Source organism: Alosa alosa, chromosome 4 (genome assembly GCF_017589495.1).
Source record: "Alosa alosa isolate M-15738 ecotype Scorff River chromosome 4, AALO_Geno_1.1, whole genome shotgun sequence".
Taxonomy (NCBI): Eukaryota; Metazoa; Chordata; class Actinopteri; order Clupeiformes; family Clupeidae; genus Alosa; species Alosa alosa.
The window spans coordinates 5,059,885-5,075,671 of NC_063192.1; the positions used below are offsets into that span (position 1 = coordinate 5,059,885).

At 43.2% G+C, this 15,787-nt stretch overlaps 1 protein-coding gene across 1 annotated transcript in view; it reads right to left on the reverse strand.

The window, feature by feature from the left end:
- Positions 1-1,667: 1,667 nt before the first annotated feature.
- slc2a4rg (SLC2A4 regulator) overlaps positions 1,668-15,787 on the reverse strand; it is a 64,612-nt gene continuing 50,492 nt past the window's right edge. Inside the window, exons 6-10 of the mRNA XM_048240924.1 lie at positions 13,077-13,177; positions 10,747-11,023; positions 9,741-9,845; positions 8,515-8,645; positions 1,668-8,274 (exon numbers count right to left, since the gene is read on the reverse strand). Coding sequence (XP_048096881.1) covers positions 8,163-8,274; positions 8,515-8,645; positions 9,741-9,845; positions 10,747-11,023; positions 13,077-13,177 — 726 coding nt within the window. The 3' untranslated portion in view covers positions 1,668-8,162. The remainder of the gene's footprint in view (positions 8,275-8,514; positions 8,646-9,740; positions 9,846-10,746; positions 11,024-13,076; positions 13,178-15,787) is intronic.

The window sequence follows — 15,787 nt, forward strand, 5'->3', positions numbered from 1 at the left end:
AGTGTGTGTCTGCGTGAGTGTGTGTGTTTGTGTGTGTTTGTGTACTGCATACTCTGAGGAGATGTGAGAAACATGTCTTGACCCAGAAGGCAATTTTGCTTTTTGTTTGTATGTATATTGTTGCCATCTATAAAATCACGAGGGAAAAGCCTGTTGTTTTAACTATGAACTAATCACGTGTATTTGAAGCAGTGGGATGTAAATGGTTGTTTGTATTGTTTTGTATGTTTTTTTTTTATTATTATTATTGTTGTTATTATTATTATAATTATTATTTGTGTCAGACCTGCTTTCCCTTCTCACCGTTGCACGCCTGAATCCCTGTCTGTCATACCAAAGCTGTGTAAGAGTCTGCTTTTTAGAGGCCCATTTTGACTGAACTGCAAAACTGGAACCACACAAGGAAGAACAATTACAATTATTAGTAGTATCTTTCAACCATCATTTCCTGAAAGAGATTTCAGACTTGTACAAGAATATTTGAATATATTCTACAACTGAAGCCATAGTCATGGTCATACTTAGAAGGAAAAAAAATTATAACACATAACGGTTTCACATTCTTGCATATAGCTTTTGGGTTGGATCTTTACAACGAGTGCAGTGTGTATACCTCCATATATATATATAAATCTATATATAAATCCGTAATGATATATTAGATTAATACATTATTTATTTTTTCCAACAAGTTTTGAGTTGTATTTCTGTCCATGAAGGATTGCACTTGAAACTGTTGTTTTGTTGGGGATACCATTTGAATATGACATTTTTTTGTTCATTGCTCTAAACCTGTGTTTCGTAAATGAAGTGTTGAATATCAAACAATCAAGGAGGAAGAATATCCCTCTAGTTTTTTTGTTTTTTTCATGATCTTTGTGGGAGAAGACAAGAGCTTCATGCTGAAGTCCTGTGTGTGATTGTTTTGAGAACTCACAAACTCTGGTCACAAGAGACCAAGACTACAGGGCCTAGAATGCGCTTTTTGGAGCCTTTTTGACTACATGTTTTGTGGAAATAGCTTGATTATTATACGCAAAAACCAATCAGTTTCAATAAATTTGGGAAGTGCTGCTGATAAAGTACTCAACATGGTGGTGTTGGTTTGTTTCTTCTTCCTGTTTATGTAAGTGTACTAAGTGACCTTAGTAGATATTATGTAGATGTAAACTGGCTCTACAACATATGCTTACCCTAATGTAGCTCTTCTTGTAATAATATTTGCATTTATTTTGATTTAATCTATAGATATAATAAATAAGGATTGATCTAATATCTATTTTATTATGTAGAAAAACAGTTGTTCCTCCGCACTTCTGTAAATAACTATCTGGTGTGTCAACGTGAGAGGACTAATTGTAGCGAGAGAGAGGAGTTTTACCAGAGCAACACAGATGTTTAAACTTCAGATGTTTATTTTAATGTGCCAACATAAGGGACTAACGTTTCGATGTTCTGCCACGTCTTCGTCAGAGTCTACGTGGCAGAATGTCAAATCTATTTTATTATCTTTTCTACAAATGATAAAATTCCTGCACTTCATAGGATGTAACTGCACTTGGAAGCATGTTACCTACATACCACTAGAGGGCGTACCAGTGCATATAAAACAGACAATTAGCAAAGCTGATGAAAGCTTAGCTGGAACTCAAGCAGTCAAAGACCCGTCCAGGGAGGCTGTGTGATCCACATTTATTGTCATCTCTCGTCACATTGTAGGCATCAGAACATTACATAACTGCAATCGCAAACACACGCTCACACGCCCATCGCTCAACCCTCCCACACTGTCCTTACACACTACAGTGAACGCTCTCAATTCACAAACAAGGTTCCTATCAGGCAACACAGTACAGAAGTGGACATGCAAAATAAGAAGAATGTCAACAAAAACCATCTCAGAAAAACAAAAATCAGTTAAAGCAGATGTGATGAAAACAAATTGTTTAGCCAGGAACTATGAAAACAGGACAAAAATAGCCTTTCCAGAATGAGAGCAGGTTAAGAAAATAAGAGTGTTTTTTGATCACAGAGCTGATCAAAAAGTCACTGGAAGCATTCAAAACATTTTTGCTCTGTTGAGCTAACAGCAAAAAAAAAAAAAAAAAAAACATACACTCTATTTTTTGTCTTTGACAAAGAGATAATCATCCAAATGAGGAGTGACAGACAGAAAGAAAGTAAGAAAGACAAGACTGGCAGAAAGAAAGAATGAAAGAAAGAAAGAAAAAGAGAAATAAAGACATACACATTTCTACACATTTCTTGGGTCTTTAGCTTAATGCACTGGGTAAGGTCATGGATAGTGACACAGTGGAAGGGAGCAGAGACACACACAGTATAACCCAAAACATGGGTAGAACACACACACACACACACACACACACACACTTAGTATAACCCAAAACATTGACAGAATACACACACACACACACAAACACACTGAGAATAACCCAAGACATAGACAGAATACACACACACACACACTGAGAATAACACAAGACATGGACACACACTCACACACACACAAACACTTAGTATAAACCAAGACATTGAGAGAGGACACACATATACTGTGTATAAACAAAGACATAGACAGAGGACACAACATAAAAGGGGGACAATGGCGTAGTTGCAGATCGGAATGTACACAACAATTTCTCTCGCCTAAAAACAATAAAATGAAAACCTCAAAAAAGAAAACAAGCAAAATAAATCTTAAAAGTCTGACATTTATTACATTTATTTTGCTTACTCATACACATACACACAGACACACAGAAACACACACACACACACACAACCAAACATTCATTCTAACTTAAATCAATATTTGGAGCAAAGGAGAAAAGGAGGAGAGAAAGACAGAGCGAAAGAAAAAGCAAGTCTTGAATTAATTCTGGAGTACACTGGAAGTGTGTTACTTCACTGAGAGAAATGCAAGAACACTGCTGTTGGTTAAAACTGCTGATAGTTTAACAGTAGAGAGGGAAGTCAGAACGGGCTAAGATGATCACCATAGGTGAGGCAAGAATTATACAAAAGAAACAAAACATAGAACAGGCATATCTTTTTGTAGATTTTACATTCAATGTTTGTTTTGTTTTGCTTTTTTTTTTCTTTAATCTCCCCTTTGCCATGTAACCCACAATATACAACATATATTTACATGTTTCTTCAACTATAGCTTTTCAATCATTAAAAAATTTAACAATTGTATCTCCTCAAAAACAAAAATGCTTCCATATCATATTACAAAATTATGACAAAAATGAAACTGAAACAGCTCTCAATGGTTTCCTTTGTATAGTGTCCAGGAAAACCCTGACATTGATGCACAGTATCCATAGAGTTGTGTCACTGCCTGACAACTCATTCTGACAGGAGTCTCTCTTTGTCAGACAAGAACCAGTGAACTTAAAAATATGACCTGTTTCCATTCTTTTTGTCATATTTAGGCATGTTCTGTTTCTTTTAGTGCAATTCAAAACATAAGACTGGATAATAAGCTCTGCTTCTCAAAAATGTTTGAGGCTATGGACACACATTAGTCAGTTGCTAGACACAGCAACGAGTTCCTTTGATTGGCCAGAGGTGGGCCAGTAAGAATCTGACTGGCTTTAGTTTAGGGATGTAGGGTATAATTCTGGTCTGTCATTGGTTTATGTACGGTATTCCCAGCCCACACTAATAACATCTGTTCCTACCTTACATACATTGAAAATGTGCAAGACCGCTCATATGATACATTTTGAGAGAGAAATATTATTAGTTTGTCATCTATCTTCTCTCACTTATCAAGTTTTTAGATTCTTATCATGAATAGCCCAGACTTTCGAAATCTGTGACCTCAATGAATTTGTTTGTGGGAAAAAATAGGATGGGAACAAGCTCAGCTGCTATCTGCCACAAAGATGATTAGCTATTAGGACACTGCATATTAAAAACTTCTGACCTCCCCCCTCACACAATAATTCAGAGCCAAAAATACCAAATAAAAACACAACATAAAATATTTAAGATAGCAATACACTATTAAAGTGTTGTACATTTTATCATAAAACATCAATAGGACCAGGTGGCACAAATGTAGGAGCCAACTGGGCTCCATTGGAAGCCATTTTACAACAAATAATTTGAATTAAAGATCTCAGGCTCTAGAATGTTTCACCAATGGCTGATCCTTCCAGAATATTTTCTCTCTGCACTATTAGAGGAAATTGCTAAGCTAAGAATGACTGCTATTATGGCAAGCTAAGGCAAAGGTGACCAGGGCAGTATCTCCCAAAGGCACAGTATCTACAGTAAGACATAGATAGTGTGTGTGTGTGTGTGTGTGTGTGTGTGTGTGTGTGTGTGTGTGTGTGTGTGTGTGTGTGTGTGTGTGTGTGTGTGTGTGTGTTCAGAAATCCTAATCTCTTTTTCTATATCATCCACAACTTTACAATTGAGCAGGGCAGTGACACAACCTCAGGATACCGGCAGCCTGGATACCAACCAAACGGCCACTAAAGGGGTTTTACACTCAGACTGCTTATCTACAGTATGCTGAATAGGCCACACGAAGGAGTCACGACTGCTCAATGCCGTAAAGTACCGCCCACACACACACAGCTTATAGCTTAGCAGGGGTTGAGGGAATCATCCCAGTCCCTTGCCCTCTGTTCTGGCACCCCATGGCAGTTGTGAACCTGTGACCATAAACTCAACTCTCAACTTCAAAAACAAACAAAGAAAATGCTCTGATTATTAAAAAAAAAAAAAAAAAAAAAATACGCCTTTTGTGCAGTACAAGTTAGTGCAATTCGATTTCATGTGTTATATGTATGAATGCTTTGTTTTTCTTTTCCCTCGTGATGTTCTTCTCATTGGCACTTGAAGTGAATGTTTTATTTTTTTCTATTACGACCTTAAAGAGAACCTCACTCTGTCCAGTACAGACACTAAGCTCCCCTCTGAACTGAGGGTCAGCACCGACCCAGACAAGGAAGAGAACCGCACCGATGGCCACCAGCTCACCAGTATAGACACTGGGTTTTGCTGTGAAAAAATAAATGCTGCTGGACCTAGACAACAATGCTATATATCTGAAGGATAACTGTTGACACTTATTCAAGTGTACTCTTGAATAAGCAAATAGCTACTTAATGCACTTTTGAAAGACCCACTCCAGCCAAGATCTACTTGTGAACCTTTGTCCATGTCCATTAGGGGTTTGTTAACATGGGTGAAATACCTACGAAAGACATGGGTGAAATACCTACAGTAGTAAACACCATAGCTGAGTCTTTCTGGTTCAGATGGGCAGTACACTAGTGGATGTTTCAGAATAATAACTCGTGGCCTGACCTGCGGGGTGGAATTGTCCGAATCATTCCTGGAAAAATAGTTTTCCTGAGGACACATCGGCACATTTAGCTTTCCAAGATAAGCAAGCTAATGTGTCAGAGTTAACTATCTTACAACAGCACAGCATTGTTAGCTATTTCAGGACATTGTCAACCCGATTTGGTAACCAGGCAGAGTTGTATGCATCCGGGGCGGAACAGTTAGCTCATGAAGGGATTTTTTTTTTTTAAAAAGCACTTATGAATATGTCTGTGTTAGGAACTAAAATGACATTACCAGGGTTAATTAATGGCTGGAGTGCATCTTTAATAAAGGTGTTTAGGGCTTATGGGCTTGGCCAATCACTAATACAGTAGTTATAAAAGGCCTTTGAATGCAAACTTGTTTAATTAATGATACCATAGTAAATGACAGGTGTGTTGATTTGAACCTGTCCATTTGCTGGCAGTAGAGTATGTATAAAGGGCTCTTGGATGTCTGGGCTGGATTTAGGCCAGTTAGTTCTCTTCCTGTAGGTTGTATAGTTGCCCTAGAGACCGCTCAAAGGAGGTGTGTGTCCATGCAAGAGGAGTCCAATAGCGCTGTACACACTTGTGAGCGAGCGAGATGACCCTTGCTATTGTGTGTGTGAGCCTGTGAACAGTCTTGTGTGAGTCACCATGCAGGGCGGGCACTCAAATCTGCACTCACTCAAAGGGAAAGCGCAGTGGACAAGAGAGGCCGAGAGGGAGGAGAGAGAGGAGAGAGAGAGAGAGAGAGGGAGAGAGAGAGGAACTGGCAGAGGCCAACATACAGCAGAGACTACATTCAAAGAGGTGTCTACAATCAAGACAGTATTTAAGGGAACGGTGATCTGTCGTTCCAAGCAAAAAAAAAAAACTGTGAGTGTAAATGGTTCAATTCAGAGGAAGCGTTTCACGGGAAGCAAATAATCCCTTCACAGGATAGGGTGACTAATGAACACTATAATTCTCATGAAAATGCATTTGGCAACTAGAGGTTCCAAAAGACAGGTGTCTGCCCACTTTATTTTATGCTCCCAGTCTTTCACTGTGTGCACAACTACAATTCTGTTTTAATTCTTCGCCTTCTCTTTAGTCTTGAGCCCCTGTGCTTCGGTAGGCTTGTAGTTTGGCTATCCAAAAAAATGGACATTCCAAACTCTAGTCTCCAGTTCTTCTAATCTGAATTAGCATTTTCTGAAGAAGACAACATCCAAATAGCCAGAGAGCATCTGTCTGGAATCTACGCCTGCTTTGGCATGCATCCTATAAGGGAATCTTTGCTAATCATAGCTCTATCTGCAATGAGATGCTGAAGCATAATTGACTGTAGTAATACTGTAGATTGATAGATTTCTTTTTGTTTTTTTCTTAATACAAAACTACACGATTATCTAAAAAATACCAGAAACCTGTTTCATGTGAGACAGAAAATCCAAAAAAGCAGAGAAAAAGAAGAATCAAAGTGAGCAGACATTGGTCTATGCTAAAAGTGTCTTTATATAATCATCTCAAAAAGGATACTATTCTTTGTATGTGAAACTCCTGGGCCTGCTGCAAAATCCAATGTAGTTACAGCTAAAGAGGACACTCAAAACTGTCCGACTCAAGGAGCTCTGCCTATCTGTCTAAAACAAGGTGCATATTGATAAAGAGGTACATAGACAAACAAGAAAAAAAATATCCTTATATATATATATACTCTATATATTTGTGTGTGTGCATCTGTTCAAACATGTAAGATTTTATTTGGTGCTTCTGATTGTAATGAGCATGTTTATTTCCTGGTTATGTTTGAGCAATCTGATAATGATGACCATGTCTTATTTGCTTCCCGGCAAACTGCAATGGATTCTAAGAAAGCCTCCTACTGACACTGTGTATCAGTGGTGGGGTTGTGCACTAGACAAAGATCACCGGTTTGGCTTTGGTTCTCCTGGGAGTCCATGATAAAAATGGTGACAGTTAGTGCAGCTGATCAGGAGGAATCCTCCGGAAGACGCCGATTCTCGGACAGATTTGGACCGGGTCAGTATTGGATCAGGACCAGATCTGTGCTAGACTCAGCACTAATCAGGGACTTGTGTCATCTTTGCAAAGATCAAATGAAGGTTGCGGAGATCAATGCATGAATAGTCCGATAACAAAAACATAGCTTACTTGTTTTTTTTCTGACCAGTAAAGACTGCCATGTTTATAGAATGCTACACAAGAATGATAAAAAAAAAGACAACTGGAAATCTTCAACCTCGGTCTTCAAATGAAAACAGACCAAAATAAAAGTCATAGAAAAAAAACAATAAACAAGTATCTTAAACTGCTGAATCAGGATTTGTGTGTTACATATTTCTTCCTTTGCTGTTTCTTTTCAATTCCTTTTCGAAAGGTGAAATAAAAACAAATTCAGCTTAAGTCCACCAACAACACTATCAATAATGCAAAATATGCCAGTTCTTTGTTTTGTCAAAAAACTCTTTTAAAAAAAGAAAACATTTTTGAGCATTTTTTTTTTCTATGTATGAAGTAGATAAAATTTGATTTTCAGTGTTCTGCTGGTTGAGGGTGTTTAGAGCGTTGGAGCTCCCTCTGGTGGTGTGGAGGAAGGGGGAAAAAAGTAGTCAGTCCCAGAGTTAGGGCCCTCACCTCAGCAGTGTGTCCAGCCCCTGCTGATGGGGAAAGGCTGCGGAGAGGGGAACCAGAACCGGACCCAAGGACTGGGACTGGGCTGGACCGGGTTGGACTGCAGAAGCATCGGTCAGGCTCAGGCTCAGGCTCCAGCTCTCACGTAGGGGTGGCGTCTCTTACCAGGGCTTAGTCGATGAAGCGCTGGCAGGCTTTCTTCCAGCGGCAGGCCGTGCACCACAGGTCTCTCTTCTCCATGCCGTACACCTTGCGGCACTTCTTGGCCTCGCCGCGGGGCTTCCTGGGGTGGGTTGTCAAGAACCATGAGTGAGCAGGAGGACACCTGATTGGACCACGGGATGACAACTGGCTGAAAACATAAACACGGAAACTAGAATCTCTCTCTCTCTCTCTCTCTCTCTCTCTCTCTCTTTCGCTCTCTCTCTCCCTCGCTCTCTCTTTCTCTCACACTCTCTCTCTCCACACACACACAAGCAGTCGCACACACACACACGCACACGCACACGCACTCTTCCTGTACCTGGTGCCAGAGGCCGGTTTGGGGGTGGGGGTGGGGGTGGTGGGGTGGGCCTTGTTGTTGAGGGTGGTGTGAGCGGCGGTCAGCTGCCTCTTCTCTCCGATGCTGACAGTGCGGATGTGACTCATCGGGCCCTGCAGGGGAGAGGGGGAGGAGAGAGAGAGAGAGAAACCAGGTCAGAGGTCAAAGGGTAAAGGTGACTCGGCCATGCATGGCGGCCAAACCACTAACGGGGTAGAGAGGAGTTCAAACTCTGTTCATACTTCCTGACACATTTTTGGCAGCTACACCTCAGACTCTGAGAGCAGAAGAGACTCTCGCAACTGCACGCTCGCTTGACTGTTCAGTAACACTATGCTGAGCGCGCTTACACAGTGCCGGTGAATCTGGGGCTTCTGTACCACTGAACAGCAGAGGAGGAGAAACACACACGCACACACGCACGCACAAGCACACACACACACACACACACACACACACACACACACACACACACATACTCACAAACACGCACACACAGCGTTCTGCAGCTGACAGGTTCACCCAAAAGCTAGCGAGCAGAAGTAGAGAGGAGGAAACAGGAAGTCATGCAAAAGCAAAAAGCAACAATGTGAGAAGCACAAGCACAAAGCAGGGGACTCTAGAACCCACAGCAACGGCTCTGTTCCATGGCACTGTTCCAGAGCACTGCCTACAGATGAACTTTAGTACTGCAGAACTTTAGAATTTTAGTAGTAAAAGACAATTCATGTAAACAGTGCAAGCTGGTATATTAATATGTCTGCCGCATATTAGACAAATAACACTGTTATTTAGAAAATTATAGTGAAGCCTCATGGCATGATTATAGGAAAGAGAGAGAGAGTGATAGAGAGAGAGAAAGAAAGAGTGAGTTATATGTGATAAGCAGAGGAAAAGTTTATGATATGGAAAATCTAAGGGGGTGTTGAGAAGAACATAGTGCAGTATGGAGAGGAGTAATATGCAGTAAGGACAAGGTGAGTATGGGAGGCATGGAATAGTATGTAGAGTAGAGCAGTATGCAGAGTATTTAGTATTGAGTAGATGCATATACAGTATGGAATAGATGAGTATGCAGAGTATTTAGTATTGAGTAGATGCATATACAGTATGGAATAGATGAGTATGCAGTATGGAGTAGAGGGGTGAGGCTGTTAAGAGGAGTTCTGGTGATGGTGAAGGTGATGGTGATTGGCCAGGCTGCTCACCGGTAAGCCTTTAAAAATGACAGGGGGAGACTGCCAGGACACACTGATCCCATTCTCGCTCTCAATCGTCTCGGAAGAAATGGGAATGTTGACAGGGGCAGTGGCCTGGAAAAACACAGGTGCGCGTAGGTGAGTCACTCAGGCAGAGGAGTGCTGGACTGGCAGCAGAGGAAAGAGCCTGGTTTCAGAATTCTGTCCTAGAATTTTGCCTCGGAATTCTGGCTTGGAATTCTGCCTTGGAATTACTGCACTGTCTCTGCCTAAAAGAATGTTGCTCTATCTTCTCCAACTGCCCAAAGTTACACAATGAGAGAGAAGCAGCCTCCACAAACACACACTGCCCTCTCCCTCTCCACACACAGATACACACACACACACACACACACACACACACACACACACACACACACACACACACACACACACCTATGTATATAACCACTCTCATTCCCCCCACACACATAATCACTCTCACCCACCGCATACACATACACACATAACCCCCCCCACACACACACACACACACACACACAGATACATACACACACACACACACATTCACATGCATTCACCCACACAAGTCCAGTGCAGCGGCTGGACTTGCAGATCAACACAGATTGCACAGGGGTTTCCATAGAAACTGATTCCAGGCGCATATAAAATGACCCCCACACACACACTCACACACTTATATATCTGATGACTCAGAGGCGGGGTGGACTAATCAACATGCTAGTCTCCCTGTGCATGTGGGCACACATTGTTGGCCTATGACATGAAGACAGCTATAAAATAAGACCACCTACACGGTCAGCTGTCAGAGAAAACTCCAGCTTCACGGTGACTCATCAGGAGTGGGACAAAGACACGGAGCAACACAAACCACACACACACACAGAGGTGGCACCACACATCTGATGCGGTCAGCCATGGTCACATGGCACCACTTTGAGTTTATATTGTAAGACACAATTCCCTAGACTGCCCTGGAAGGTCATTGTTGTACCTGGTAGGCGTGGTCAGTGCGGATGTGGCAGAGTGCGGAGGGAGCCGATTGGCTGAGGGGTGTGTGGAAGGCCTGGTGGTGGTGGGCGGAGTCGCAGCGTGGCAGAAGCAGCAGGTCAGAGGTCACTGGTGGGGGGAAGATGGGGGGTGGGCCGGCCGTGGTGGGGGAGGTGGGTGTCAGGCTGGACAGCCCCTCTGACAGTGTGTCCATGTTAACCTCGATCTCCGTGTAGTAGAAGTCTTCCTCGCCGTCGCTGTAGTCTGAGTCACTGTTCCGCCTGACCGGGGGGGTGTGGAGAGAGAGAGAGAGAGAGAGAGAAAGAGAGAGGAAGAAGAATGATTTTAATTGTGTAATTATTGCCAATTGCAAACAATTCCCAGTTATTGCAGTGCACACTTATTGTTAGCGTGTGTTCGATATTACTCACATTGAGGCAAAAAGAGTAAAAGAATGCTTTTATACTGGTCTGCAAGCAATCCAGAGCATCAGAACAGATGAGGAATCACAGTGCCCTAAATGCCTTCAGTGAACCTTTTAATTCCAGTCTATTAGTGTAAACTAGACAGACCGTCCCTGGACACAATGTTGTTTTTGTGGATTGGAGGCCACATTTCCAGTCCATCTCACATCCGACCACAAGAGGGCGCTGTGAGGTACCCAGCTGGGCCCTGGCTCTCTCCAGTCTCTGTGTGTGTCAGAGTGGTGCACCAACAGGAGCGTCTGTCTCTGTGCCTGCGCCTGCGTCGCTCATCCAAATGTTTGGTAGCACTTTATTTGGACAGTCTGCCCATGGAGACGTTACTGGTGGTTTGTTGACATTCACGGCCTGTCTTTCCAACTGTTAATTCAACATCATTTTAACCAACCCCAGCCCCTAAGCCTAGCCCCTAACCCTACCCTACCCTTAACCATGACTTGTAGTGAACAGAGTTTCAACAGTTACATAATCTGTGTGTGTGTAAATAGACTGCAGGGGACCAGCCACATAAAATGTGATCTAGCGTTTTTTATGCGCTTGTCTCTGCCCCTTCACCGCCCAGTCCTGCCCGCTTAGAGAGGGCTGCCTAGTCCTGCCCGCCTAGAGAGTGCTGCCCAGTCCTGCCCGCTGGAACGGCTCCACGTGCCTCACAAACGGCTCAGGGAAGGACGACAGCGTTACGTCACATCTGTAGGCTTCGCACTTCAACCAATGCCAATCAATGTGCACATCCCAGGTGCAGGATAAGGATAAATCTAATCGATGTAATATGTCCGTCTTCTCAGGTCTTCATAAGGTTCTTACCAACTTTGCTTGTTGTCAGGCCAATCAGATAACAGAACAAGCAAAAACTTGTGTTTTTTGACTACTTAAGTGCCAGTGCAACAGCATTTTATTGCTGAGTTGTGCAGAATCTGGGTTCTCAGGATATAATTGGCTCAGCTCTCCCCCACAGCATATCATACCTAATCATGTTGTGTCTCAAATTGGAGGGAGTTAGAGTTTCAAGCGGTGTTTTTAATTATCACTAATTATTGCAATGTATTTACAGCATGTTTGAAGTTGGTCCCCCCTAGCTCCCTAAAGGGGCTTGCCTCCCCAGCTTGCCTGCTCCCATTTGCGCTGGCTTGATCAGCTCTGCAAGACTTCACTAACGAGCCACACCCTCATCAATGAGAACACAGAATACTCCAGAAGCCAGAGCCAAGCCTCAGTCTGGAGTCTGGACAGAGCACTCATCTGTGGCCAAGACAACAGAACCGGGCCAGCAGACTTGACAGGACCGGGTCAGATCAGAACAAATGAGGCAAGAGATCCGATGAGAAAACGGCGTGCAAAACCTGGTGGGTAACAGAACGTCACATCATCCATGATCACACAACCACACACAACAACTAACAGCAACACAATAACAGAACTGGACCCAATGAAAAAATAGCAATTTGATTGGACAGAAAAGAGCAGCTGATGAGCATCTCCTCAAAACACAGACTAGGACAGATTAGGTCATTACAGAACGCGGCCCTCTGGTGGACAGAGTGGAACAGGTGGACGCAGCATGACACAGAGACCAGTGACCATCAGCATTCCGGTTAATACAACAGGACTGAAGGGAAAATAGTGGGAAGATGGGAAAAACAGGACAAGACAGGGCCGTAGAGAACACAGCGTAGACATGGACAGAAGTGACCGATAATCAGACAAACACAGACAGATGGAATGGGACAAGAGGAGACGGGAATATTGTTCTGTACAAATGATCTCAAATATTCCTATAAAATAACTGAAACGGACAGACAATCAGTTGACCAGACAGTGTGTCCTGATTGGACAGGCCAGACGGATGACCTACCCCAGGTGGACAGTGCGAATGTGCCTTTGGATCCCTGAGGACGTGCTGAGGACCTTTTCACAGTTCTTCCACAAACACTTGAACATCACCTTCATGGAATTCTGCACAGACACACACACACACACACACACACACACACAGAGGTGAGGGGATACAGTGATAGAGTGTGTCACCACAGCCGACACAACAACAGAAGGGAGTGAGTGAGTGTGTGAGTGAATGAGTGTGTGAGTGTGTGAGTGAATGAGTGTGTGAGTGAATGAGTGAGTGAAAATGAGAAAAGATTAGGCGACTCTGAGTGAAACTGAGATTGCTGGGGGTCCACTCCACTCCACTCCGGTGTCGGCACAAGGTAACAGTACAGGGTCAATCCATTAACACAGCTCCTATCTCTCTATCTCTCTCTCTCTTTTCTCTCTCTCTCTCTCTCTCTCTCTCTCTCTCTCTCTCTTTTCTCTCTCTCTCTCTGTATCTCTTTTTGCCTCTCTCCTCCAGTGTGTGCAATATGCTGTCAGCAGCTGCCCGCACCTTTGTCATACCCTGCTGCAGCCACACATTTCACACACGCCACACACAGACATACACACACGCACACACACCACACACACACACACACACACACACACACTCACACACACATGTGCACATATCCAACCACAGGTGTACACACACACACACTTACACAAATGTACACACACATTTGAACCCCACTCAATCACAATGGCAGATAAGATCTCATTATTATGGGGAAAGCTTTAAATGTGTCACCATGGTGCAAAGCTTTGCTTCGTGTTTCTGTTTCATTTCTTTTTCTATTCTCTTCTTTTTTTTATTACAGCACCGGTTTCACACAAGCCCAGACCAGCAGTGTGTGTGTGTGGGTGTGTGTTGGCATCGTCTTTCACCGGCGTGACAAAAGAAGGGCGGGAAAAAAGTCATGAGAGATAAAGATGAAAAATAGGCTGATCACAGCTGGTGAAATTAACCCTCTCACTCCTCCTCCTACTCCTCGATGTCTCTCTCTCTCTCTCTCTCTCTCTCTCTCTCCACATTCGTCATAGCCATCTTTGCTAATCATTTCTTGTCCCATGATAATTATCCAATAACGTGGTCTGAATGTTGGACTGCAGACTTCCACAAACTCATCCATGGCTAGTATCTCTGCTAGATTTGCTCCAGGCTTCCTGTGGTGTGTCTTCCCCCTGCATGCCTAGCCAAACCCAGCCATAGGCCTCGCTACAGCTGCTAGAGACTCCGGCTGCGGCTGGGACTGCGGCTTTATCTGGGTAACCTTAACGGGACTACAGTATGTGTAGAATTCCAGTTGTCTTGGATGCACCATGACATCTGCTTGCTATGATGACATTCTTTCACTGATTTGCACATGTGAGATTCAGCACCTCTTGAGTGCTATTTCGAGTGAGTGCTATTCTAAGCTAGCTGGCTAGCATGCTAATTTTCTACTTTGGGTGTCAGTTTTAATTTTTTAAACTAAAACTTGTACGCACTGTAGAATGTTTAAAGGTCCTACATATAGTCCTATATATATATATATATATATATATATATATATATAAGTCTAAGTGAGCAGTGGAGGCAATGAGAGGGGTAACCTTCTGTAACCTCCACACCAACCTCAACACCAGTATATTGTATCCAAACACCAGCAGCTTCACAGCTCGGCTTCTACTTCAGTCAGCCTTTCATTTCTGGAGGGGGCCAGATTGGACACTGATACCTCCTGATTGTGGCTAGTCAGGGAATTATTCCTCTCTGGGAGATGTGGTGGTGGTTTCCCCGCGGCTCTGGCTCATCAGCCTGACCACAAGAGTCCACGGAGAGAGGAGAGGGAGCCTCAGTGGATGGGTTTGGCAGCTCCACGTGAGGATCTACTCAGTATCTAGTCTGTGTTGTCACACACCTTTTCTGGATCTTTCACCTAGAGCTACAGACTTTTTCTGGATCTGTGACCTAGAGCTACAGACAACAGGTAGCCTGGACTATACAATTCCAAACAGTAGAGAGGAGATTTATATTCATAGCAACATTATGTTTCCTGTCAAACCTGGAATACCTAAATTACGCATAATCCATCTCAAACTAAATCTCTATCTGTTTTGGATTATAATACATCTTTATATGTATTTACGAATTTCTTCGTCTGGGTTTAATTAAGTGAGCCAAAGTGCTTATGACTTTGATTCATATCTGTAAAATTTTCTGGCTTACCCACACCAGTGCTCCAACACTGGGCACAGGCTCTGTCACCACCCACCCCTCTCTTCTACCTCTCTCCCTTCACAAGGTGAAAAGAGAGAGAAACAGAAAGAGAGAGAGAGAAAGAGAGAGAGTTGGGGGACCTTTTGCCTTCCTTGATATTGAAACCACATTTACATCTTGGACCAATTCCACAGCCTTTCCCCCGACTCACCAGACTAAAGAAAAGCAGAGGAGGAGAACGATGAGGAAAAAAGAGGAGTGGGACAAGAAAGGAAAGAAAAAAAGAGAGAGAGAGAGAGAAAAAAAGAGAGAGAACAACACTCCATCACGTTGTGGAAGGCAAGAGGGTGACAGGGCCTGGCTGTCCTGGGGCCACACCAGTCAGGGGCCCTTAAATCAGCATGTGTGAATGCTTCACGGCACACACACACACACACACAGCTCCAACACCCAACACACACACACCCCACTCCTCATCTCCACACACACAC